The sequence below is a fragment of the Bos indicus x Bos taurus genome, chromosome 13 (assembly GCF_003369695.1).
Source record: "Bos indicus x Bos taurus breed Angus x Brahman F1 hybrid chromosome 13, Bos_hybrid_MaternalHap_v2.0, whole genome shotgun sequence".
Taxonomy (NCBI): Eukaryota; Metazoa; Chordata; class Mammalia; order Artiodactyla; family Bovidae; genus Bos; species Bos indicus x Bos taurus.
Genome location: NC_040088.1, coordinates 57,249,342 through 57,276,778, shown reverse-complemented (window position 1 = coordinate 57,276,778; position 27,437 = coordinate 57,249,342). Strand labels below are relative to the sequence as shown.

The window sequence follows — 27,437 nt, the reverse complement described above, 5'->3', positions numbered from 1 at the left end:
TTCATGAGAAATATTGGCCTATATTTTCTTTTGTTGTATTATCCTTGTCTGGTTTTGGTATCAGTGTAATTCTGGCCTCATAAAATGAGTTTGGGAGTGTTCCTTTCTCTCCAGTTTTTTGCATAGATTATTAGATCTTTTTTAAAAACTTTGGTAGAATTCACCAGTGAAGCTGTCTTGTCCTATACTTTTGCTTGTAGGGAGGTTTTTGATTACTGATTAAGTGTCCTTGCTGGTTGTCAGTCTGTGCCACCATCTTAGACCCCCTTTCCGTTGGATATCATTTCCTTTTTTTTCTGTCTTTTTCCATTTCTTTCAGCAGTATTTTTCAGTTTATAAATTTTTTACCTCCTTGGTTATTTAAAGTGCATTTAAAGTACACTAAATATATTTGGTTATTTTGTTGTTCAGTTGCTCAGTTGTTTCTCACTCTTTGTGACCCCATGGACTATAGCACGCCAGGCTTCCCTGTCTTTCACCAGCTCCTGGAGTTTGCTCAAACTCAGGTCCATTGAGTTGATGATGCCATCCAATCATCTTGTCCTCTGTTGCCCGCTTCTCCTCCTGCCCTCAATCTTTCCCAGCATCCGGGTCTTTTCCAGTGAGTTGGCTCTTCATGTCAGGTAGCCAAAGTATTGGAGCTTCAGCTTCAGCATCAGTCCTTTCAATGAATATTCAAGATTGATTTCCTTTAGGATTGATGGGTTTGACCTCCTTGCAGTCCAGGGGACTCTCAAAAGTCTTCTCCAAAACCACAGTTCAAAAGCATCAATTTTTCAGCACTCAGCCTTCTTTATGGTCCAACTCTCACATCCATACATGAATACTGGAAAAACCATAGCTTTGACTATACAGACCTTTGTTGGCAAAGAATATATATATATATATATACACTACTATATTCTTGGTATCTAAGGCTTTGTTTACCTGATATATCTTGGCTGGATGAATGTTTAATAAATGTAACTCACAAATTCCATGTTAGTTACATACTTAGTTTCACAATCTACTTAGCTAAATAATGATACCTCACTGAATTGGTTTTCTTGGTGTCCTTTGCTTTTTCCTTTCTGCCTAACATTGTAACCTTGGAATGTCCTGAGTCTCATTATTTTGAATCTATTTCCTTCACTGCCCATAGGCACTCCCTTACTGATCTAGCTTTATCGGACCTCATGGCTTTGTCTATCGTCTTTATGCAAATGATCATAAATTATACAGCCCAGACATCTCTCTTAAACTCCATACTACTTCAGACTGCTTATTTGATATAGAGAATTATATTTCAAGTAGACATTTCACACTTGACATTTGCAAAAGTGAGCTTTGTGCTCTCTTCTCCATATTGATTCTACCTGTAGCCTTTCCTAGCTCCTTGATGACAGCTCCATTCTTAAGGTTGCTCAAGACAAAAACTTTGGAGTCATTCATTATTCTCTTCCTCTTTCCCCATATTTCAGCTATTAAAACATCTTGGTAGTTGTGCCTTCTTAAAACTGTACCTGAATTTGACTCAATGATTGTTCTTACAAGTTAAAAAAATAAGACTCAGAGAAATTAAGAGAACAGCTCCAAATTCACGTAACTAGTAAGTCAGAATTCAAATATATATTTTCTGGCTGACCACAAATAATAGATTCTCTTCTTCTACTGTGCTTCTAAGTAAATGTTACAATAAAACTCAAAACTAGGGTCTGATCTGCTCTATCACTGGATGTTTATAAGTAAGATGTGTTATTTCACTTAGGTCCTGGAGGAATTCTCTACACACAGGATAGTGCTTTCATAAATACTTGCCAACACAGTTGAATTGACTGGTGCTTACCTGTCCTTGTATTTTGCTCTGGGTTAAGAACTGTGTTTTCAGTTATAAGCTATAATTGGATCTAAGTGTGTGTTGGGTGAAAAAGAAAGGGTAATAATGAAATAAAACAGTCAAGTTATTTTAGAAGGCTGTTTTCCCAAAGATTTTGCTTGCTATAACCTGTGAATTTAGAGCATATATTAGCTCTTGCCACCTTACTGACTGTTCGTTAAGAGTTTTCAAGATATGCAATATTGATTTTGTTACTAATTTTTAGAGCTTAGACCGAGGGATTATTATTTTGATAATTTGAAATTTTATCTCAAGGGTCTCTGTATTAGAGGGACACTTTATTATTTTAAAATTTACTAAATTCTGAGCTCCTCTAATAGATTATAATTGGCAGAAAGGCAAAGGGTTAGGATATAGGTGGAGAGATACCAGAGAAGAAATTTCAGTGTTGATAAAATTCTAGAAATGCCTGTTTTACTGGTAAATTGTATTTTAATAGAAGCTATTCCCTCCTTATGTACTTGAATGTAGCATAAGTGAAATGTATTAAACTGAATTTTGGTAGGGTTCAGTGATATCTTTGGAAGAAGCCAATATTAAGCTTTTGGGAGACATCCATTATGTCCCTTGGTGTGACATATTTGGAAAGCCAATCATTGTTTTTTGTCACATGTAGTACATGTTGAACATTTGTCTGTGAAATAGATTTTAGGTAAAGAGTGCTTCAGATTATTACCTTTTTTTCCTCTTCTAAATTGCACTTTAAAGTTTATTGTTTTGTTAGTCCATCAATTTGTATTTTTTTTCCCAAGGAAAAAGTTTGATGAATATTTAATTCATAAAGGCAGCTTCCACATCTTAAATTCTGTATATCTGTCTGTCCATCTACCTACCTTTGCATTGGTGGAAATATATGGCATGGAATCGCTTAAAAATATTCTTACAGGCTTAGGAAATATCTCTTACAGCAATAAGATGATATGTGAGGTATTAAAAAAAACTATGTGTATAATTACTTCCTCTGGCAATTGAGTGAGTTAAAGATATATGGCAACTGCAGCTGTAATGGCATATATTTAGAAAGAAAACTCAGTTTGCTACTTCTAAAAAAATGCCTGTTGGCAAACAAACCTAAAATAAAAGTTCAAAAGTGAGATTTTATTTCAGGAAAATGTGATCATTCTGTTACCATTTGCAATGATGCATATCTGTGGGTCTTTATACAGTTAAATAACCTATGATCAACGGTACTGCTGTCTTTTCTTCTTCATAGTGTATGCCGATTAAAGGCCTAGGATTCGTGCTTGGAGCTTATCAGTGTATTTGCAAAGCAGGATTCTATCATCCTCGAGACTTCTCATTCAACAACTTTCAGAGTAAGTGCCCTTTGGTCCTGTTCGTATATGTACATACACATAATATCTGTCATAATTAATTTTTCAGATTTTCTTTTAACCTTGTTGAAGTTAGATGATTAAATCCCTACTTGTTTGGCCTTCTTTCATCACTTAAGGAGTTTTTGCTTTAGTTTGTCATCTCTAATCCTCTGGCATATCACCAAAAATGTGTTTTTTTTTTTTTTTTCTCTAATTTTATTTTATTTTTAAACTTTACATAATTGTATTAGTTTTGCCAAATATCAAAATGAATCCGCCACAGGTGTTTGTTTTAGGTATATTTTCATTTTCAATACATTTTAAATGCCTGAAAATACTGTTGCTGCTTGGTGAGACCAGTTAGAATTCAGTTATTGTGAGCTGTTGCTGCAGAAAGTTCCTAAAACTAATTTTGCTAGTTTGCTTAATTTATTTATATATCAATTTGTTTATATGTTAGGTCTCTGTGCTACATGAAGAATTACCACAGAATTAATAACTTATGGCAACACAATCTTATTATCACACAGTTTTAATTGGGTAGGTTTTCATTCAGGGATTAAGTGGTTCCTCTGCCCAGGGAATCACTGAGCCAAAATCAAGGTGTCACCTGTAATGTGATCTGATCTGAGGCTCAGAGACTTCTTCCAGGTTCATTCAGTTCACTGGCAGAATTCGGTTCCTAGCACCTGTGTGTGTGAGGTCCCTATTTCATTGCTAAATGCCAGTCTGGGCTTGTTCTCAGCTTCTAGAAGCCTCCTCAAGGTCAAGTCATGTGGCCCTTACTTTTCAAAACTACCAAGAAAACCTCCCCAGTTCCTAGTCCTGTTCATATGGAGTCTGTATGAACAGTATAATCATTCTATAAGTCCTGGGAGTGTTATCCTGTCTCTCTACCATGTAATGTAAACCAAATCAAAGGAAAGACTATCCCATCATATTTACAGGTCCACCCGCATTCAAGGGGAGGTGATGATACAGGGCATATACAGGCAGACCTCATTTTATTGTGCTTTGCTGTATCACACATCTAGGATACTGAGCTTATTTTTTTTTTAACCAATTAAGATTTGTGGCAACCCTGTGCTGTCAGATAATGGTTAGCACTTTTTAAGCAATAAAGCATTTTTTAATTAAAGGGTGTACTTTTAGGCATAATGCTATTGTACACTTAATAGACTGAAAAATGGTCTAAACATGACTTTTATATGTACTGGGAAACCAAAAAAATTGGTGCGACCCACTTTGTTGTGATTTTACTGTGTTGCAGTGGTCTAGAACCAAACTCATAATATCTTTGAGGTATGCAGGTACTTTAGAATCAAAATTTGCTTACCTGGTTGTTTTCATCTTGCTATAGAAGATGTCAAAGTTGCTATTTGAATATTGATTTTTTTTTTACATCGGCATATAGCCAGCTATTAGGTATAATAATTAACAAAGAATGTATGTATGGAAAAATGAGGTGGTATTATGGGAAGTTAGGGTTTGGAGTTATAGAACCAAGGTACAGGAGTAGTTTAGATAGTCATCCATAAATCTTTGTCAGCCTCATTATTGGTCTGAATAGGAATCTGTATCTCTACTGGGCATAGTTCAAAGGATACATGAGATTCAAACCTGAGTGTCTTCCTCTCTGAAACTTGGCAGACGTTTATAGATTTTTTTTTCTCGGTTTTTCTCTTGGAAAGTATTGTTCTTCATCTTGAGACAGCTTCCACTAAACTTCTAGGTTCTGGAAGTGAGTAACATTTTGCTCTCTCCTAAGTCATAGGATTCACAGGGTTCAGCCTGTGTTTTGAGTAATGGTTGTTGTAGGCATAATTCTAAGATGGCCTCCAAAATTCTGTTCCCACACATGTTGTACAGTCCCCTCCCCTTAAGTGTGGGTGGCACCTGCGAATATAAAATGGACTCACCTCCTTGCCAGGCAGTGTTATATAGTAAAAGTCATGGTACAGTTGCTGAAGTGTCTGCTGCTGCTGCTGCTGTTACTGCTGCTGCTAAGTCGCTGTAGTGGTGTCCAACTCTGTGCGACCCCATAGACAGCAGCCCACCAGGCTCCCCTGTCCCTGGGATTCTCCAGGCAAGAACACTGGAGTGGGTTGCCATTTCCTTCTCCAATGCATGAAAGTGAAAAGTGAAAGTGAAGTTGCTCAGTTGTGTCCGACTCTTAGCGACCCCATGGACTGCAGCCCACCAGGCTCCTCCACCTATGGAATTTTCCAGGCAAGAGTACTGGAGTGGGGTGCCATTGCCTTCTCCGGCTCAAGTGTCTACATTGCATTAAATAAGACTCCTTCCCATAGGAGCAGACTAGAGAGAGATTCTAGTGCCAGCTTTGAAGAAGTAAACTGGCTTGTGAGAGGACCATGTGGCTAGCACCCTAGGGTGACTGCTAAGAGCTCAGGCAGCCAGCAAGACTACAAGGACCTCAGTTCTATAAATGCAAGGATCTGTAAATTCTTCCAACAGCCTGGATACTTTTCAAAAGAGGACCTGGAGCTCCACATGAGAATATAGCCTGGCGCAAACCTTGTTTTCAGTGTAGTGAGACCCCAAGCAGAGAGCCCAGCTTCACTGGGTCAGACTTCTGATCAACAGAAACTGGTAAGTGATTGAATAGGTGTTCTCAGCTGTAGATTTCCAGTAAGTCATTACACAACAATAGAAAACTAATGCAATAACAGTGATGATAATATATTTTCATCATGGATGTGCTTTTCCTTGTGTGTGTGTGCGTGCGCGTGCGTGTGTGCGTGTACAAGACCATGGCAATAGCCCAGATACTTTGGCATTCTTCACATTTATGGTCCAGACAGAACATATGATTCAACACTGAAGGATTAAGGGAATAGGTTTTAGCTTATGTTCTGTGAAGGTATTTTGTATCTGGTTTACCCACATTTGTTCTCAGCTCCCACTATGTAACTGAAATAAAACATCTAAATATTGTAGAACTAGAGAATGACTGTGCCATTTGCTTATAACACCACCAGGAGAAACTGGTTAACCTTTAACAACTTATCTTTATTTAATTTGCACACTCCTACTTTCTTCCTTATTTTAAAAGCCAGTGTTTTTCACTGACCTACTCTAAGAGGAGGCTGCTTCTCTTCACAAGCCTAAATAACTCCAATGTTGTACACACAACAGCCAGGAAAAGAGGCCACAGTTTTCAGAAAGATGAGCTATATTTGGGTATAGATGTGATTCAGCTTTGACCTCAGCACATATTTAACTAGAACTGGCCTGCCTCAATGACAGAACAGAAAGATATCTACAAGTTATAATTTGAGGTCAGTAAAGTGCTCTTTGACCAAAAATATCTTTCCTGATGGCCTTGCCATCAAGTTGCATGAAAATCTAACATTATTAATCCCTTGGCCCAAGGAATACAAGTTATAACTCACTAAGGTATCTACCAAGGACTATCCAAACTTTTAAAAAATATTTTTGGTTTTTTATCATAATTTTACTACATTTCTTCATTTTAATATGTGAAGTTTTTAATTGTAATATCCAAGCAGTTCATATGGTCAGCTTTCATATAGTCTTAAGGAGGTTACAATGAAGTAAGGAATGACCAGATGAATCCCTTGGACCAAAGGTAAAGAAGATATTGAAAACCCCCAAAATGAGATAGTGTATGTAAAACAGCTAGCACAGTACATGACATATAATAAGTGTTCTTAATAAGTACTTGGCATATAGTAAGTGCGCATGCTCAGTTGTTCAGTCTTGTCTGACTTTTTGCAACCCCATGGACTGTAGCCCACCAGGCTCCTCTGTCCATGGAATTTTAGATGTTCATCAGATCAAGCAAACAAACAAATATACACATATATATAAACACACATCAGTGGTCCATGTAAATAGAGAATCCTAAAGTATCCTTGGCTTTTAGTACTTTGTCTCTTTATATTTGGTTAACCAATTTTTAAATCTAGAATTCTTGGAAAGTGAATTCTACATGGATCAGAAGGAAGATGGCACAGCAAAAATCTGTAACAACCAGTGCTCCATTGAGAAGGGCAGTAGGAAGGAGATATAGAAATTAAGGTAACAGGAGGAAATCAGTTGCTTGATAGGGGAAATGGGATGTAGGAAACAGAGATGCCCCTGAAAGATAAAATTTATTTAATTTATAGCTGTGAAGCTAGGCAAAAGATCTGAAATTCCCACCTATAGTCTTGTACCCCATTTAGAGAGAGGAAATAAGATGGGGTTTTGATCTGTTAGAGAAAATGTCAGTGCAGCTGTTAAAAATCCTGTTAAAATATGAAGTGAGTTAAAAATCTTCGTTTAGACGTAGGCCCACAGTAAACAAAGGGCTTGTAAAGACCAACAAAGATATGTTCGGACGACTTGATTTAAAACTGTGCTGACAGCCCAGAGACTGTGTTCCTAGCATCTCTCTTTAGATTGGTGGTCATAGGAGAGCTAACATGGTCTGACATCTGGATAGTAGCAGGATTTCAGAATCGACAAGTACTGATGTGTAACTGTCTCTTCAGATCCAGGCTGTCCACTTCCAGGTTGATGAAATACAAGCTTTTGACAAGCTCATCTTCCTCAAATCCATCTGTCACAGTATGAACTGTCTTCAGTACAATCTCATCTCTCTTTCTTGTGGACACATTACCAGCCTCTCAGTTTTATCTTCTCTTGCCTTTTGGATTGACTTCAGCTCATATACATTTCCACATAAACCCAACTTACAAATGACCCACATCTGAAAGTGACAGCCCCTTCTTTGCAGATGCTGGTGGCTGATGGCTGTTGACTCCCCAAAATCAGAGATTTAAAAAATACGTAGTCTCAGAATAAAAAACATGGGAAACTCTTTGAAAGCAGGTACATATAGAGATGCTGAGCTCCCAGAAAACTGCTAAGCAAGGCTAAGCTGTCTGTGGGGTGTGAATCTTTTTGCTGCACTTGGGTCTCACATTCCCTGTCTGTCTTCTGTTTCATGACTGGGGAAGCTAGAGATGTTTGGCTTTTTGCAGACTGAGTCCAGCAGCAGTCTCTAGTCCAGTCCCAAACTTGGAACAGGTGAAAAGAACCTGAACATCATATTCTCATAATCAGCATCGTTACTTTTGCTGTTGGTCTTACTTAAGCCTTGTGATCTGGTTCTAATCACTTTACTCCAGTTGTAGTAGCAAAATTCTCTAACTGCCTTGGCTTATGCTTTTGTCAGTCTTTTGGTGAATTTTCAGTTTTTAATATCTTCTAATAATATCTAAAAAGATGTTAATAATATCTTTTTAATATCATGAATCAATCCTCTTTATAGGGATTGAAATCTAGTCACTAAATGTCTGGCAGATAGGGTTATTTGTTAGTGGGAGAGTTCCAGTGCCACCAATCTTCTTAGACTATTAACTGTCACATTTACCTTGTTTGTCTTTGACTGATTCTTCTCAATTATTGGAACATACCATGTTGGATTTCCCTCATTGCTAATTCAGAGCTGAATTTCTACCATAGTTTAATACAGTAATTAAGAGCTTGGTCTTTGGGATAAGTCTAATTTAGGTGTGAATCCTGGTTCTATTACTTATTTGTACTGTGCTTAATTATTTAACTAGCCTAAACTTCACTTATGCCATATATAAACTTGTGATAGTGCTATCTGCTTTATAGAATACATAAGGAATTAAATGATGTAATGAATGTAAAATTCTGATGATAGCAGTTGACACATATTAAATGCTCAAAATATTGTTCTGTTTATGATTATTATTTGAAAGCTTGGGTTTATTCTGCTTACCCCTTTCCTCACACATTTTGCCCATTTTCATCCCTTCCAACTGGTATCTGCTTTACTTCCCAGCAGAGTAACATATTTTCATATCCCAGGTATTTTTCAGTTTTTATCCTTAAAATGGGCCTTGCTAAGAGATGGAATACTCAGTCCTCCATAAAACTTCCTTCTCCCCTCCTAGCTAAAATTTTATTAGATTTCTTAATTTATTTTACTATTTTTGTTTATATGATTTTACATTTTTAGACTGCTAATGGAAATTCACTTATGTTAACAATCAGCTACCCTCAAATTAAAAAAAAAAAAAAAAACAACCTGCTGGCAGGGAAATTTGACTGTCAGTCATTCATACATTAGCTCATTGTTGTGAGTAGAATATCGCCCCCCAAACCCCCAAAGATGTGCATGTTCAAGTTTTCACAACTTGTGAAAATGCCACTTCACATGGCAAAAAAGGGACTTTTCAGATGTGATTAAATTGCAGATATTGAGATGGGGAGATTATCCAGGTAGATTCAGTCTAATCACACGAGTCCTGAAAAGCAGAGAACCATTCCCAGCTGTGGTCAGAGACAGATGTGAGGACACAGGAAGTGGCAGAGAAACGATATACTGCCGTCTTTGACGATGGAGGAAAGGAGTATGCAAACCAAGGAATGGAGGTGGCTTCAAGAAGCTGGAAGAAGCAAGGAAATGGAATGTCTCTTGGACCCTCCAGAAGAAAATGTAGCCCTGCTCACACATCGTTTATATATCCCTGTGAGATCCATATCAGACCTCCAAGCTATAGAAATAAAAGAAATAATATAACTATAGGTGACTCTTTAACCACAAAGAGTTAGGGGCGCTGGCCCCTGTGAAGCTGAAAAATCCATATATAATTTTACAGTCAGCCCTCCTTCTCACACATGGATTTAGCCAACTATTGATCATGCAGTACTATAGGGCATTTTCCAGAGTTTCTGTGTGGAAAAATCCACATTTTTCCACAGTTCAAACCTGTGTTGTTCAAGGGTCAACTGTATATTTCATATGAGAGGCAATGTAAATTTGTTGTTTTAAGATACCAAGTTTTTGGTAATTTGTTATAGCAGTTATAGAAAGCTAGTACATTTAGTAAACAGGTTTCTCAAGTGCCTCGGTGGTAAAGAATCCGCCTGCCAATTCAGGAGACACAGGTTCAATCCCTGGGTTGGGAAGATTCCCTGGTGTAGGAAGTGGCAACCCACTCCAGTATTCTTGCTTGGAAAATTCCATGGACAGAGGAGCCTGATGGGCTCCACTCCATGCGGTCACAAAGAGTCAGACATGACTGAGTGACTGAGCATGCATGCACACTTTGTGAGTTTCCCATTCAGCATTCATTCCAGTATTCATGGTATCCCATGGTGTTTTTTCTAGAGGAAACTGTTCACAATCCCAAATAATTGCCAATTTAGGCAATTCATAATCTAGTGGGATCTTTGTATGAGGATGCCCTTTGAGTCAGTCAGATGGATTTGACTTTTATCTCTATTTACTCAGAGGAGACTTGGGAAGTTTCTCATATATTCTGAGATTCTCCTTTTATTCATACATATATCAGGAATAGTGAAGTCTATTCTTGGCAGTTATGAGGAATAATTGAGATAACATGATATCCTCTGATTATAGTGATTATTATATTAAAATGAATATGGAGAATTTAATCTTTTTATTATGTATTAGGTGTTCTGGGGATTGAATGAATAAATTGTCTGGAGGCAAAAGAATCTAGTCATGTTTAATAATTTTATAATTCAGATCAGAATTATTCCAAGATCTATCTAAGGTGGTGTTTTTATCCAAAAAAAAGATCACTAAAGTCACTTATAAGAAATAAAAATCCAGAAGACAACAGAAAAGTGAATATAAGATATATATGTAACCTTATAGGGAAAGATTGACTATATTCATAGTGAGGAAATATAAATTAAATTTTTGCACTGGGCTTCATTTTAAGCCTATTGTTACAGCTAGCCATTCTTGATATAAATACATGAATATATAGTAGCTAATCCTGATTTTAGGATATGCAAATATGTATTCATGTCCCAACAGTAGCAGTCTTTATGGATAGCAGTGTAAGCATCACCACGGTTGGATAACTGTTCTCTCCTTGTGAATGTTATAAATATTGAACCAAATATACACAGACAACTTCTGAATTTGCTGGATCTACTCATGTGCATGTACCTATTTCCACTTAATTTTTGGATGTGATTTTATCAAGCTGGAGACTAGAGGCAGATTACTTCATCATCCTAAACATACGAAATAACGAACAACAAATATATCTTCCCATGTGAGCTCATGGCAGCATGTTAACTCCAAACATTGATTGATGAATATGTTCCCTCCAGTTCTAATGAAAAATCAAATATGTGTATGGAAAGGAAGATGTTCACCCTAATAATGATTTCAGATGAGCATTATTTGTAGGAGAGCTAATGCTGAAACCCTTAATGTCTGGCTTGATTCTTTGTTACTACCAGCTGGGTTCTGTTCATTATCTGTGACTCATCTTTTTAACTCATGCCTGTGGAATGGAAAGAAGAAGGGGTCTGTGACATACAGCACGTGTAGCTGGTCTTGCAAAGGTCCCAACTATAATCTTCTGCTATGACCAGTTCCTAGCACTGAGGACCACAGCACCTCCAAGAAGTGACCTCTGATCAACTCATTTGTTGATTGATTTAAGAGCCTGAAAATCCATCTGTCAAACAATACTACTGGACACTGACCCTGTGCCAGACATTGTTTAGAACTGGACAAAAGAAGAAATGAGTAAAAAAGTGAGGTATCTAAGTTTTTAGGATAGACCCACATCTTCCTAGAACATATTGCAGTACCCACAAGCAACAAATGAGGACCATCTTGAGTAGCATACGCTCACTATCCATATTAGAGGAACAGTTCAAAGTGTTAGTTGCTCAGTCGTGTCCAACTCTTTGCGACCCCATGGACTGAAGCCCGCCAAGCTCCTCTATCCATGGAATTCTCAGGCAAGAATACTGGAGTGGGTAGCCATTCCCTTCCCTGAGGGCATCTTCCCAACCCAGGGGAGCTCCCCAGTATTGGTAAACTAAGGTCAAAGGTAAGAGCTTTAAGGTTTAACAGGACTTCATGGGTAGGCGTGATTTCTATCCAGATATCCAGATATTCAAATGTCCAAAAGTTGTGTTTTTGCTCTTGAGGAAACACAGTTTTATACTACTGGCATGTAAGAGTCCTAATCAGCAAAACCTTAGTGATGTTTCTATTTAGTGTTTATACTGTGAAGACCTGAACTTTTTAACTGCTGCTTCAATCTACCCTCCCCCCTTGAACTCATGCCTCATTCCTTTCTAAATCAGAAACTCAGTGTTTTTCTTCCATAAAACATAGGAAGAAAACTTTCTGGGGTACATTTTGTGTGTGTGTTAGTCGCTCAGTCCTGTCTGACTCTTTGTGACCCCATAGACTGTAGCCTGCCTGTCTCCTCTATCCATGGAATTCTCTGGGCAAAAATACTGGAGTGGGTAGCAGTTGCCTTCTCAAGGGGATCTTCCCAACCCAGGGATCAAAGTCAGATCTCCTGCATTGCAGGCAGATGCTTTACTGTCTTAACTAAAAGGGAAGCCCTGGGGTACATTTTGAAATATATCAAAATTAAAAGCTACAAAAATAGAATACCTTCAGAATTTCAAAAGTCTAAAAGTTTTCACTAATTGTAGCATTGGCGGGCTAATTAGTTCTTTGGGATTTGGAGCAAAAATCCTCTTTGTTGCTCATTGCTATCCAGAGGGTCAATTTATGTTTTATTATCAGTATTGCACACACAGTAAAAAGAAACTTTGGAATGTATAGAAAAGTAGAATTTAAAAAGTTGTTTGAAAATCTACTGTTTATTCTTTGTTTATAGTTTTTATACAAGTGTCTCTCTATATATGATCTTTTTAAAACTTGGTATATTATATTCATTTGAAATAATATATACAGTTTTCTTGAACACAGTTTTGTTTCATAGAATTCCATTGAGTAAATGTGCTGTGGATTACTTACCCATCTGAAGTTTATATTTTTACTAGTTTATGTAAATATAAAATTTTACTGATATAAACAAAAATGTCCACCGTTTTGTGTTGTTCTGATGTCAGTGTAAAAGAATTAAGGAAGCAGATAGGTTAACACAGTGTTTACCAATTGTCACAATTTCTCTAAATGGGCCCATGTTTACAGGTGAATATTTTAGACTCACCAGCGTTCCTTGGTGCCACTGTAACCTTCTCCTAGTATCCTCTGTACTTTTGCTCAAGGCAGCCTATTTGATCACCCATCTAATGAATTGAAAAGCCGCTACTGCCAAAGCTAATAGCTCTTCATAATTGCTGTTTGTCTTCAGTTAGTATTTGTTTCGGAGAAGGCAATGGCACCCCACTCCAGTCCTCTTGCCTGGAAAATCCCATGGATGGAGGAGCCTGGTAGGCTGCAGTCCAGGGGGTCACTAAGAGTCAGACACGACTGAGCGACTTTACTTTCACTTTTCACTTTCATGCACTGGAGAAGGAAATGGCAACCCACTCCAGTGTTCTTGCCTGGAGAATCCCAGGGACGGGGGAGCCTGGTGGGCTGCCGTCTGTGGGGTCGCACAGGGTCGGACACGACTGAAGCGACATAGCAGCAGCAGCAGCAGCAGTATTTGTTTCATCTGAAAGTTCTGAGTATCATCTTTGTTTTTAAGCTTTAGCAAAGCAGATTGGGATTCTGCTGTCCCAAAGACATCCGCAAGAAAAAGAAATGCAAAAAGGCAAAATGGTTGTCCGAGGAGGCCTTACAAATATCTGTGAAAAGAAGAGAAGCGAAAGGCAAAGGAAAAAAGGAAACATATACCCATTTGAATGAAGAGTTCCAAAGTTTAGCAAGGAGAGGTAAGAAAGGCTTCCTCAGCGACCAGTGCAAAGAAACAGAGGAACACATGTATACCTGTGGTGGATTCATTTTGATATTTGGCAAAACTAATACAATTATGTAAAGTTTAAAAAAAAAAAAACAATAGAATGGGAAAGACTAAAGATCTCTTCAAGAAAATTAGTGATACCAAAGGAACATTTCATGCAAAGATGGGCTCAATAAAGAACGGAAATGGTACGGACCTAACAGAAGCAGAAGATATTAAGAAGAGGTGGCAAGAGTACACAGAAGAACTGTACAAAAAAGGTCTTCATGACGCAGATAACCACAATGGTGTGATCACTCACCTAGAGCAGACATCCTGGAATGTGAAGTCAAGTGGGCCTTAGGAAGCATCTCTATGAACAAAGCTGGTGGAGGTGATGGAATTCCAGTTGAGCTATTTCAAATCCTAAAAGATGACGCATGAAAGTGCCTCACTCAATATGCCAGCAAATTTGGAAAACTCAACAGTGGCCACAGGACTGGAAAAGGTCAGTTTTCATTTCAATCCTAAAGAAAGGCAATGCCAAAGAATGCTCAAACTATCGCACAATTGCACTCATCTCACACGCTAGTAAAGTAATGCTCAAAATTCTCCAAGCCAGGCTTCAACAGTACGTGAACCGTGAACTTCCAGATGTTCAAGCTGGTTTTAGAAAAGGCAGAAGAACCAGAGATCAAATTGCCAATATCTGCAGGATCATTGAGAAAGCAAGAGAGTTCCAGAAAAACATCTATTTCTGCTTTATTGACTATGCCAAAGCCTTTGACTGTGTGGATCACATCAAACTGTGGAAAATTCTTAAAGAGATGGGAATACCAGACCACCTGACCTGCCTCCTGAGAAACCTGTATGCAGGTCAAGAAGCAACAGTTAGAACTGGACATGGAACAACAGACTGGTTCCAAATCAGGAAAGGAATACATAAAGGCTGTATATAGTCACCATGCTTATTTAACTTATATGCAGAGTACATCATGAGAAACACTGGGCTGGATGAAGCACAAGCTGAAATAAAGATTGCTGGGGGAAATATCAGTAACCTCAGATGTGCAGATGATATCACCCTTATGACAGAAAGCGAAGAAGAACTAAAGAGCCTCTTAATGAAAGTGAAAGAAGAGAGTAGAAGAAGGCTTAAAACTCAACATTCAGAAAAAGAAGATCATGGCATCTGCTCCCATCACTTCATGGGAAATAGATGGGGAAACAGGGGAAACAGTGTCAGACTTTTTCTGGGCTTCAAAATTACTGCAGATGGTGACTGCAGCCATGAAATTAAAAGACGCTTGCTTCTTGGAAGAAACGTTATGATCAACCTAGACAACATATTAAAAAGCAGAGACATTACTTTGCCAACAAAGGTCCATCTAGTCGAAGCTATGGTTTTTCCAGTGGTCATGTATGGATGTAAGAGTTGCACTATAAAGAAAGCTGAGTGCTGAAGAATTGATGCGTATGAACTGTGGTGTTGGAGAAGATTCTTGATAGTTCCTTGGACAGCAAGGAGATCAAACTGATCCTAAAGGAAATCAGTCCTGAATATGTGTTGGAAGGACTGATGCTGAAGCTGAAACTCCAATCCTTTGGCCACCTGATGCGAAGAACTGACTCATTGAAAAAGACCCTGATGCTGGGAAAGATGGAAGGCGGGAGGAGAAGGGGATGACAGAGGATAAGATGGTTGGATGGCATCACCAACTCAATGGACATGAGTGTGAGTAAACTCCAGGAGTTGGTAATGGACAGGGAAGCCTGGCGTACTGCAGTCTGCGGGGTCACAAATGTCAGACAGGACTGAGTGACTGACGTTGTCATCATTGAGATTCTATGCATGGAGAATATTTCAAGTTGCTCAGAATCAAGTTATCATCCAAGCGGATTTCTAAAATTGAATAAGTAATAGCTTATATTCTTAACATATCTTTCTAGTTTATGTCTAGCATCTTGAAAAATACAATTTTGAATAGATTTTTATGCATAAATGAGTTAAGAACATGAAGATTTATTGGGCTGAATGTAGTTTCATCTATACATTTGTATTACAGATCAGTTAATTTATTCTTTTGAGAAATCACTTTGATCATTGCCATTTATTTCCTAACTATCCAGTATGTGTAAATTACTGTGTTTGGTGCTGAGTATATAAGAGGTATATAATTCATGTTCCTGTTCTCTAGGAACTTAACATTTTAAACCGTCATAAACTTAAGGTGCCATTCAGTAGATGAACAATAAGCCCATTATTATTATCTATAGTTGTATGATTTCTACTAGCTGCATATATTCTCTTGTCCTAGATAGAGAACTTCAACATAAATTAATGAAATATTTTTGGAACCAGGTTACTTAATCATGCTTTGCATCCTACAAGAAACACTTAAAGGTAAAAAGCTGTATTCTTAATTTTAGTTTTTTTTGAGCTTCAGAAATCAATTATCTTACTTTCAATTTTGCTTTCTCTCCATTTTAACACTTTGTGCCCCTTATAGCATCTCATGATTTCATAGTCCATAAGTAAAGTGAAGGCAGTTTTTAAAGAGAAGTTTCTCATGACAGCACTTCACTATTTGACATTTGTGAATTGATCTTGTGATTATTTTGAGCACAAATAATAAAATGATATCATAATTTATCTTCTAAGAAATGTCTTTTTCTCCACGAATACTGAAACACTCATTTAACCAGTGTAGTATTACTTTATATTAGGAAATATAGAATTATTTGGAGTTATGTCAGTTTCCAACCCTGTATCTAGCTGCTATTATTTCAGTAGGCATAATACCTGCTAGCTATTATTTTAGTCCTACTTGGCTTTCCTAGTGGTTCAGTTGGTAAAGAATCTGCCTGCAATGCAGGAGTGTCTGTATCTGATTTGATCTGTGGGTAGGGAAGATCCCTGGAGAAGGAAATGGCAACCCACTCCAGTATTCTGGCCTGCAGAATCCCATGGACAGAGGAGCTGGGCAGGCTACAGTCCATGGGATCACAAAGAATTGGACACAACTGAGTAACTTAACTTTCACTTTCATTATTTTAGTCCTACTTGAGGAAAGAATCCTACTTAATGGACTGTATGGTTTCTCTGTGATATGTCCTGTACTCATGATGATATTTCATAGCCCAGTATACACTGGGTGTTTTGTCATTTTAATCTAGGCTTGAAAATAAGAATATAAAACCATGTCTTATTTTACAGAGTTTTCAGTTTATTTGGGTTCAGCATATGGGTCTCCAAAGCTCTAGCAGTAAACACAGCAGAGGAACACAGGCAATTAAAGACAGTCATAAGGGCTTGGGGCATGAGGGAGAGACGTGAACAGAGACAGAGTGGTTCTGTGTTCCTATGGGTCTGGAGGTAATAGGTTGGTAAAGACAATAATGGGGCAGAGTAATTGACATTTGGACACCAGAAATGGACTTTGCGATAGGACCATCTGAAATTCTTGTTTTCCTGAATTCTCCCTCACATTCTCTGTTTCAACAGGGTAAATCTAAACAAGTAGTCACAGTCTCTCTGGTAAACTAGGAGTGGGGGACATTGTGATCACTGTGAAAGAACCTTGATTTACGAACAACAAAATAGATGAATGTAAAGGGGACCATGATTAGGAAAAAGATATGCAACAAGATTGGGTTAGTGAAAGAAATGTCTGTCTTTCTCTCATATGCAGATGGTATGTAAGTCTGATTTAGAAATAAGATTTTCTAGTAAAAGAAAGAATGAAAGAAGAAAGCCTACTTTATATACATATATATAATGTAATTTAATTATGTGCATTTTTGTTGTGGTGGTTCAGTTTCTCAGTCATCTTCGACTCTGTGACCGCATGGACGGCAGCATGCCAGGCTTCCCTGTCATTCACCATCTCCTGGAGCTTGCTCAAACTTATGTCCATTGAGTTGGTCATGGCATCTAATAAAAGTGAAGTTGCTCAGTTGTGTCCAACTCTTTGTGATCCCATGGGCTCTAGCCTGCCAGGCTCCTCTGTCCATGGAATTCTCCAGGCCAGAATACTGGAGTGGGTAGCCTTTCCCTTCTCCAGGGGATCTTCCCAACCTGGGGATTGAACCCAGGTCTCCCTCATTGCATGTGGATTCTTTATGGTCTGAACCACCAGGGAAGCCCAAGAGTACTGGAGTGGGTAGCCTATCCCTTCTCCAGGGGATCTTCCCGACTCAGGAATTGAACCAGGGTCTCCTGCATTGCAGGTGGATTCTTCACCAGCTGAGCTACCAGGGAATCCTGGCATCTAATACACACAAAAATAAATTTCACAGAGAATATACTCCATTTTTAATTGCAGGAGAAATATTTTTTTGTTTTTTTGTCTTAGTCCTTGGGTATGTCTTACCAAAAGGAAACAAATAACTGATTTAAACCCAAAAGTTTAGAGTATTGCAGAATGCCTTATGTGTCTTTTGACAATATGCTAAAAATATCAGTCATTGAATTTAGGAAAATGTGAAAAGAAAAACTCTTCTGCCTTTTATTTTTCCTTAACATGAAATTGCCAACATCCGCTGGATCATGGAAAAAGCAAGAGAGTTCCAGAAAAACATCTATTTATGCTTTATTGACATGCCAAAGCCTTTGACTGTGTGGATCACAATAAACTGGAAAATTCTGAAAGAGATGGGAATACCAGACCACCTGACCTGCCTCTTGAGAAACCTATATGCAGGTCAGGAGGCAACAGTTCGAACTGGACATGGAACAACAGACTGGTTCCAAATAGGAAAAGGAGTACGTCAAGGCTGTATATAGTCACCCTGCTTATTTAACTTATATGCAGAGTACATCATGAGAAGTGCTGGGCTGGAAGAAGCACAAGCTGGAATCAAGGTTGCTGGGAGAAATATCAATAACCTCAGATATGCAGATGACACCACCCTTATGGCAGAAAGTGAAGAGGAACTCAAAAGCCTCTTGATGAAAGTGAAAGTGGAGAGTGAAAAAGTTGGCTTAAAGCTCAACATTCAGAAAACGAAGATCATGGCATCTGGTCCCATCACTTCATGGGAAATAGATGGGGAAACAGTGGAAACAGTGTGACTTTATTTTTTGGGGCTCCAAAGTCACTGCAGATGGTGATTGCAGCCATGAAATTAAAAGACGCTTACTCCTTGGAAGGAAAGTTATGACCAACCTAGATAGCATATTCAAAAGCAGAGACATTACTTTGCCAACAAAGGTTTGTCTAGTCAAGGTTATAGTTTTTCCTGTGGTCATGTATGGGTGTGAGAGTTGGACTGTGAAGAAAGCTGAGTGCTGAAGAATTGATGCTTTTGAACTGTGGTGTTGGCGAAGACTCTTGAGAGTCCCTTGAACTGCAAGGAGATCCAACCAGTCCATTCTAAAGGAGATCAGTCCTGGGTGTTCTTTGGAGGGAATGATGCTGAAGCTGAAACTCCAGTACTTTGGCCACCTGATGGGAAGAGTTGACTCATTGGAAAAGACTCTGATGCTGGGAGGGGTTGGGGGCAGGAGGAGAAGGGGACGACAGAGGATGAGATGGCTGGATGGCATCACTGACTCGCTGGACGTGAGTCTGAGTGAACTCCGGGAGTTGGTGATGGACAGGGAGGCCTCGCGTACTGCAATTCATGGGGTCGCAAAGAGTCGGACACGACTGAGCAACTGAACTGATCTGAACTGAACTGAACATGAAATTAAGGTTTTTTCCTTTGGTGATGATTTAAGCTCATTGAGCCTCCGATTTGGGTAGTTTGATCAACCCAGATTATTAGAGTGTCTCGCCATAGTGCGATTCGGCTTCAGTCTGTATAATCAAATGCGAACTGGAGAGGGTTCCACTCTTTAAATGTGGTAGTTTAAACTGGGAGGAATTCATTGTATAATCTTTAATAAATGGATTGAGACGCAGTATTATAAAGGAAAAGACCACAGGCAAGAATAAACTGCTTCTGCAAATTCACTTTGTAAACATGGAACGTGTTTAGCAATGTAATTAGAGTTGTCTGTGAGGCCTACCAGTCCTAGGCTTGCTTTTCTCTCTCAGTCCAGCTTATGGTCAGCATGGTCTTCAAACCCAGGGGACACCATTCAAATTGTATTCTATTTGAGTTTGTAACTTAGAAGCATTTGTGTGTGAGTGCATGCAGACACGTGTACACAGCCTCATACCCTGCATCACATACCCTTGATGTACCTCAGATGTTAGCTATGATAGTTAGGGGGTGTGCTGCCAGGATCTCACTGCCAAGTGTGTCCAGAATTTCTTTTCTGCCTCAGGGCTTCTGCTTAAGCCCTCTAAGCTTGCCCAGCACTTGTCTAAGAGTGTGTGCATACTGAAGTCCTCTGGGACCAGCTGTCAACCAGTGGGACTGAGATTGGTAGTTGCTGCCTAAGCTCCCACCTCTGTCCTTTGCAGAGACAAATCCGAGGAGCATTATATGCACTTTTTAGAGCACTCCTGCAAAGATGGAGCCCCCATTACCTACAGCGACATCCAACTTAATAATGACTTTTTAAAAAAATCAATTTTAAAAAACTTTTTATTTTTTTGTTGGAGTATAGGTGATTAACAGTGTCTAGTTTGATGCATACAGCAAAGGGATTCAGTTATACATATCCATGTATCTGTTCTTTTTCAAATTATTTCCCCTTTTAGGTTATTACAATATACTGAGCAGAGTTCCCTGTGCTCTACCGTTGGTCCTTGTTGGTTACCCATGGCAGTCAGTCCCAAATTCTCTAACTATGCTTTCCTCCCCCTTTCCCTCCCAGGAGCCATAAGGTTGTTTTCTAAGTCTGTGAGTCTGTTTTCTGTCTTGTAAATAAGTTCATTTGTATCATTGTTTAGATCCTGCTTATGAGTGATATCATAACAATATTTGTCTTTCTCCGTCTGACTCACTTCACTCAGTATGACAATATCTGGGTCCATCCATGTTGCTGCAAATGGCATTATTTCATTATTTTCAATGGCTGAGTAACATTCTATTGTATATATGTACCACATCTTTATTTGTTAATGGACATTTAGGTTGCTTCCATGTCTTGGCTATTGTAAACAGTGCTGCTATGAACATCGGGTGCATGTATCCTTTTGGACCATGTTTTCCTCAGGGTATATGCCCAGGAGTGGGATTGCAAGGTCATATGGTAAATCACCTCCCAAATAAGTTATCTGTATCCAGGTCATTGTCTCAGGCTCTGCTTTTGGAAGACCCAAACCAGGACCGCAGCTGTAGCTCTTTTGGTAGTGGGAGGTCATATTTAAATCCAGAGAAAATATTTATTGGTTGGTTGGTTGCTTGCTTTTCTGTTGAAGCTTTTTATGTTTGCAGTTGTGGAAAGAAATAATACAGTGCCCTTTAAAAATATGAGTCACAGCCAAGGAAAGTTTTCTGTGATTAAAGATTTTGTGTGGCAATAACACTGGCATGTCCTGGGAGACTTCCCTGTCTGCATTCCTTCTCTTGGCTCTAAACACTGTCTAAATTCCCATAACCTTTGTATCTTTATCTTCCTTCTAGACCTTTCTTCCAAATTCCAAACCCAATATAGCAAGATATGTACTTAACATTATCACCTGGGTCTCTAGTAGATATTTTCACACTGAAATGTCAAGTTTGAACTTGCCGTCTTCTCCAAAGACTGGCCCACAACCATTCTTCTCCATGTTGGTTGGTAGCAACTTCCTCCATCCACTAGTTCATACCAGACACCTGGGAATCACTCCAGATTCTTTTCTTTCTCTTTCATTCCATAGCCGGCTCATCAGAAAATTTTGTTGATTCATTTGAATCAACATTCATTTGAATCCATTTGAATCCAGCTAGCTTTCACTGTTGCACTGTGGCCCCAGCAGCTGTCAAGTTTCACCTGGATTATTCTCAACAGCTGCTGCTAAGTCACTTCTCTTGTGTCCGACTCTGTGCGACCCCATAGACGGCAGCCCACCAGGCTCCCCCGTCCCTGGGATTCTCCAGGCAAGAACACTGGAGTGGGTTGCCATTTCCTTCTCTGATGCATGAAAGTGAAAAGTGAAAGTGAAGTTGCTCAGTCGTGTCTGACTCTTAGCGACCCCATGGACTGCAGCCTACCAGGCTCCTCCGCCCATGGGATTTTCCCGGCAAGAGTACTGGAGTGGGTTGCCATTTCCTTCTCCGGGATTATTCTCAACAGCTTCTTATAAATCTCCCCACTTCTACCCTTACCTGCTGCAGTATATTCTTCATAATCAAAGTAATCCTTTGACAACGTAAGGCGTATCGTGTCACTTACCCTCTCAGAACCCTGCCATGGCTCTCTGTTTTACTGAGGGAAGAATCCAGGCCTTTACAGTGGCCCAGGGTGCCATGTATGATCTGGACCTGTTACTTCTCTGACTTTGCCTTCCACCACACTGCCCTACACTCAATCTGCTCCAGTGACCCCAGATTCTTTGTACTTCCTTCTATGTGCCAGGTATGCACCCCCCTCAGGATCTTTGTACTGGCTACAGGTCAGAGTAGCTAACTCCCTTACCTCTTTCAAGTCTTTGCTCAGATATCACCTATAGAATGAGGTCTATCCAAACCACTTAATTTAAAATTGTAATTCTCACTCTGGCATGTCTGATTGCCCTGACCTTGTTCCACTCATTTTTCCTTTCTGCACTTCTCACTTGATGTGGGTGTATGTGTTTTAATATTATTCAAACTTTATTTATTTATTTAAATGGAAGTATAGATGCTGTCCAATATTACATATTACAGGTGTATAAAATAGTGATTTGCAATTTTTTAAGATTATGTTCTGTTTATAGTTATTATAAAATATTGGCTCTATCGGCACCGCTCAGTTTTAACAGACTAAATCACTTACTTGTTTTGTTGATTGCTTGTGTCTGTTTGCTCTGCAAGACCAATTTTTTTTTTTATTCAATGGAACATTTATTGAAACTATATTCTATTTTTATCATATATTTATTCTTTCGGCTCTGACAACCTAATTTCAGTCTCTGCCACTGTCTGGAAACTACTGTCTTAAAGGTCAATGAAGGATCCAGTAATCATTAAACTTCATAGTCTTCCCTCAGGTGTCCTCTCTGATCACATTCCAGCATGTTCCAGTAAATCCATTTTCTCCTATGACATTGTGAAAACTTCTGCCTGTTTAGATTCTCCCTCTTTGAAATCCTTAATAAATAGTTTGTCTACCCCCAGAGCTCTCTGTGGGTTCTTTCACTGACATTGATTCTTCTCCCAGACTCTAGTCTTGCATTATTTCTCACTTCTTGTTGTATATTTCTCCTGAACAAGGAGTTGGACATCAAATTTAACCTGTCTGCAATGGAGCTTATTCCCACTGACTGCCTCCGTATCTCAGTTCTTTCTTGTAACCTGCTTGTTTTTGAGCAGTAATGCCTTTCTTTAAAACATCGATGGATTCCTAATTTCTCTTTGCATCTCCCAGATTTGGAGAAGAAGAGAAAGCCAGGCATTGTGATTTACATACATTATTGCATTTAATACCACAGCAATTCATATTTCATACAGAAATAAGCTAAGACCCAAAGTGGTCAGGTGAGTTGCCTAATGTCTCAGAGCTGTCTAGAAATGGGAGCCTTATCTGCTGGATGCTGACATTCATACACTTTTCACTGTGTAACAGAGTGAAGAGTTTTAAGCAGTAGTATATCCTGCACCAACAAAAAAAAATATTCAATTACGTCTGCTATTGTGAAGAAATGAAGACAAAAATATATTTTATAAAGATTGTGAACCTTCAGCAGGAGTCCAGTGGTCATGTATGGATGTGAGAGTTGGACCATAAAGAAAGCTAAGCACCGAAAAATTGATCCTTTTGAACTGTGGTGTTGGAGAAGACTCTTGAGAGTCCCTTGGACTACAAGGAGAACAAACCAGTCCATCCTAAAGGAAATCAGTCCTGACTATTTATTGGAAGGACTGATACTAAAGCTCTAATACTTTGGCCACCTGATGTGAAGAACTGATTCATTTGAAAAGACCCTGATGCTGGGAAAGATTGAAGGCAGGAGAAGGGGACAACAGAGGATGAGATGGTTGGATGGCATCACTGACTTGATGGACATGAGTTTGAGCATGCTCCAGGAGTTGGTGAGGGACAGGGAAGCCTGGTGTGCTTCAGTCCATGGGGTCGCAAAGAGACACAACTGAATGATTGATCTGAACTGAACAGGAGTTTAAAGTAATAAAGATTTTCTGTTAAACTTTGTGTTTTTAAAATTCTGTTAACCAGAACAAATTTTGCAAATTCCTCAGTCAGTCAAAGTTGTGTTTGTGTTATATACTAAACTGAATACATATTCACGTCTTTCATGTTGACGTCAGGATTGGAAATAGGTTTGAGGATTTTTAAGTGTATATTATTAACTGCATATTTGTCAGCACTAAATGGTGGCTCAGTGGGTAAAGAATCCACCTGCAGCACAGGAGACCTGAGACATGGTTTCATTCCCTGAGTTGGGAAGGCCCCCTGGAGGAGGGCATGGCAACCCACTTCAGTATTCTTGCCTGGAGAATCCCATGGACAGAGGAACCTGGAAGACTATAGTCTATGGGGTCACAAAGAGTTGGCCGTGACTGAAGTGACGGAGCATTGCCAACTCAACATTTAGAGAGAATTCTTACTTCTTGGGCTTCAGGGCTAAGTTAAGTTTGATAACCAAGACATAAGAATCCCAAACTAAAGGTAGATCAGTAACAGCAGTTAGTTAATAGTGTGGAAATGTCCTATGGGTGTGCAGAGTGGGAAATTACACGATAGCCTGTAAGTATGGACTGTCCTCTGGGCAGAGGATGCAGCATCATTAGGCAATTGCACACTGAACAACTGTCGATTAAGTGCCATTTTATCCAATTTAGACCTAATGAACTTGGTGGATGAAATCCCTGCTGGATTAAAGAGCAGTCAAAGCCTCATTTTAGATTCTGTGCCATCTAGGTCAAGAGGTTCCAAAAGTGTTGTGTATATTTACTTGGTACAGGAATGATACAACTTTTTCATCCTTTTTTTTTTTTTCTGGTTAATTCTTTAGCAAATATTTATAGAATATGATTTGTGACCATAGGGAGTTTCCATTAGGGAGTGGAAGATAGTGAAATAAAGACAGAAAACTGTTCCCTGCCTCTGAGGAGATTTAGTTCCATTTTTGCTAATTTTCCTCAATTGCTCCAAATGACATTTTTTTTTTAAATCAAAAGGATGAAAAGAATTTTGTTTGAGTCTAAAAGCAAAGTAACTCTCTGAGCAAGAAGGTTGAAAAAAGGTTTTTAGTTAGAGGGAAAAGGAATGAAGAAGGGAGGATGTGTTTTGATTCTGTCTCACCTGCTTCCAAGGTGCAGTGACACTGGTTTTATTTGGAAATTTCAGGAAGGGGTCCGGATCACCATTTTGTAGAAAGTGCCAAGGATGTGTCAGAAGAAGTCCACGTCTGCCTGCCATGCAGCGAGGGCTGCCCCTACTGTGCTGACGACAGCCCCTGCTTTGTCCAGGAAGACAAGTACTTGCGACTGGCTATCATCTCCTTTCAAGCCCTGTGTATGCTGCTGGACTTCCTGAGCATGCTGGTGGTCTACCGCTTTCGCAAAGCCAAGGTAAACCCAGGTACCCTGGTTATGATCTTCCTTTTTATTATGAACTGACCTCTTCTTAGGCAAATAGAGTTGTTCCAAATCCTAATCGCTTCTCTATTAAGCCAAAGTCTTTCTATAATACAACTAGAGTATGAAAGTTATATTCCTTAGCTTCTCAGGAGAAACAGGAATTGAAAAATACGAAACTTTATTATGACAATTTCTTCTGCAGAATGTTTCTCCCTGTTTAGCCTGAAGCCCAAAAACCTCAAAAGATTCTTTTATATCATCTCTTTGGCTTCTTGAAGAATTTCTTTAGCCAGTTCCCAACATAGCATTAATTTTTTTCATGTGTAGAAAGCTTTATGATATTTATTGCTTTTCACGGATAAGTGTGCAGGCTCTAAAACCAGATTATTTAGTCTCGTTATGAGTATCTTAAGTTCAATGAGGTTTGCTCCTGCCTAACGTATCAACTCTAGTTGGTAGGTACCAGCAATCATTGGTCAAAGGTTATTTAACATTGTATCATTTTAAACACAAACTAGATTCTGCTATGTTTTTGGTCGAGGCTGATAATACAACACCACAGAGTAAATTAACTTTCTGTGGACAAACATTTAAGGAAATAATTATATGTATTTGTCCTGGGTTAAAGAATAAATCTGTCAATAAACTGTGAGTGATTTTGAGCTCAGCAAGTTCTTCTAAAGCAGTGGCAATTTTTAAAATAGTATTTTAAATATCCTGAATATTAAATATTTAGAAATGATCGGGTTTTTTTTTTACCAAATATTATGACAAGTCCCATCTTTTCCTATTAGCTATTCTGAAGAGAGAACATAGCCTCTTACAGCTTAATAATGTGAAGTGTTAGTACAATTTATTTTTGAGTGAAAATTTCTAAGAAAAAAGGTATACCGGAAGGTACAACAGCTTATTCCACTTCTGAAAATAATCTTTTGCTTGATTTATTCTTAGTACTATTTTAACATGTTTTGTTTGAGCTCAGTGGTTTGGAAAAAATAGTGATAGTCATTTTTTAAAGGGAACATAGTACAGTTTATATTTTCCCTTCCAGTCCTGCAATAATGTCTTTTTTTAAATTAGAAATTAATTGACAAGTGATTTTATAAGTGCTCATTTTTGGTTTGGAAAATTAGATGTTTTAATGTAGAATGTGGCTGAAATTCTACTAGGCTAATTATGATGTTCTAATGCCTATTTTGGTAAGAAAAGGAGCAGTGTATTATTTTTTTATTGTAAAATACACATAACATAAAATTTACCATCTTTAACTGTACAATTAAGTGGCATTAAATACATTCACATCACTGTGCAGTCATCACCACTATTCATTTCCAGAACCTCTGCATCATCCCAAACCAAACTCTGAAACCATTAAACAACTCCCTGTTCTCCTAATCCCTGGTAACCTTTATTCTACTTTCTGTCTCTATAAATGTGTCTTTTCAGAGTACCTCGGATAAGTGGACTTTTATACTATTTGTCTTTTCGTGTTTGGCTTATTTCACCTAGCATATTTATCTATGTTGTAGTGTGTATCAGAACTTCATTTCTTTTGGTGGTTTAGTTGCTAAGTCATGCCCAACTCTTGCCACCCCATGGACTGTAGCCCATCAGGCTCCTCTGTCCATGGCATTTTCCAGTCAAGAATACTGGAGTGAGTTGCCATTTCTTTCTCCAGGGAATCTTCCCTGACCCAGGGATTGAACCCATGTCTCCTGCATTGCAGGCAGATTCTTTATTGTCTGAGCCACCTAGTGCTTTTTTCTTTTCATTGATGAATAATATTGGAAAAGACCCTGATGCTGGGAAAGATTGAGGGCAAAAGAAGGGGGCAGCAGAGCATGAGATGGTTAGATAGCATCATTGACTCAATGGACATGAATTTGAGCAAACTCCAGTAGATAGTGGAGGACAGAGGAG

The 27,437-nt window shown here is 38.7% G+C and overlaps 1 protein-coding gene across 1 annotated transcript in view; it reads left to right on the top strand.

Annotated features, from left to right (window-relative positions):
* GPR158 (G protein-coupled receptor 158) overlaps positions 1–27,437 on the top strand; it is a 302,373-nt gene that overhangs the window by 147,991 nt on the left and 126,945 nt on the right. The window contains exons 3-4 of the mRNA XM_027559934.1: positions 3,090–3,192; positions 25,285–25,508. Of these exons, the coding sequence (XP_027415735.1) occupies positions 3,090–3,192; positions 25,285–25,508 (327 nt within the window). The remainder of the gene's footprint in view (positions 1–3,089; positions 3,193–25,284; positions 25,509–27,437) is intronic.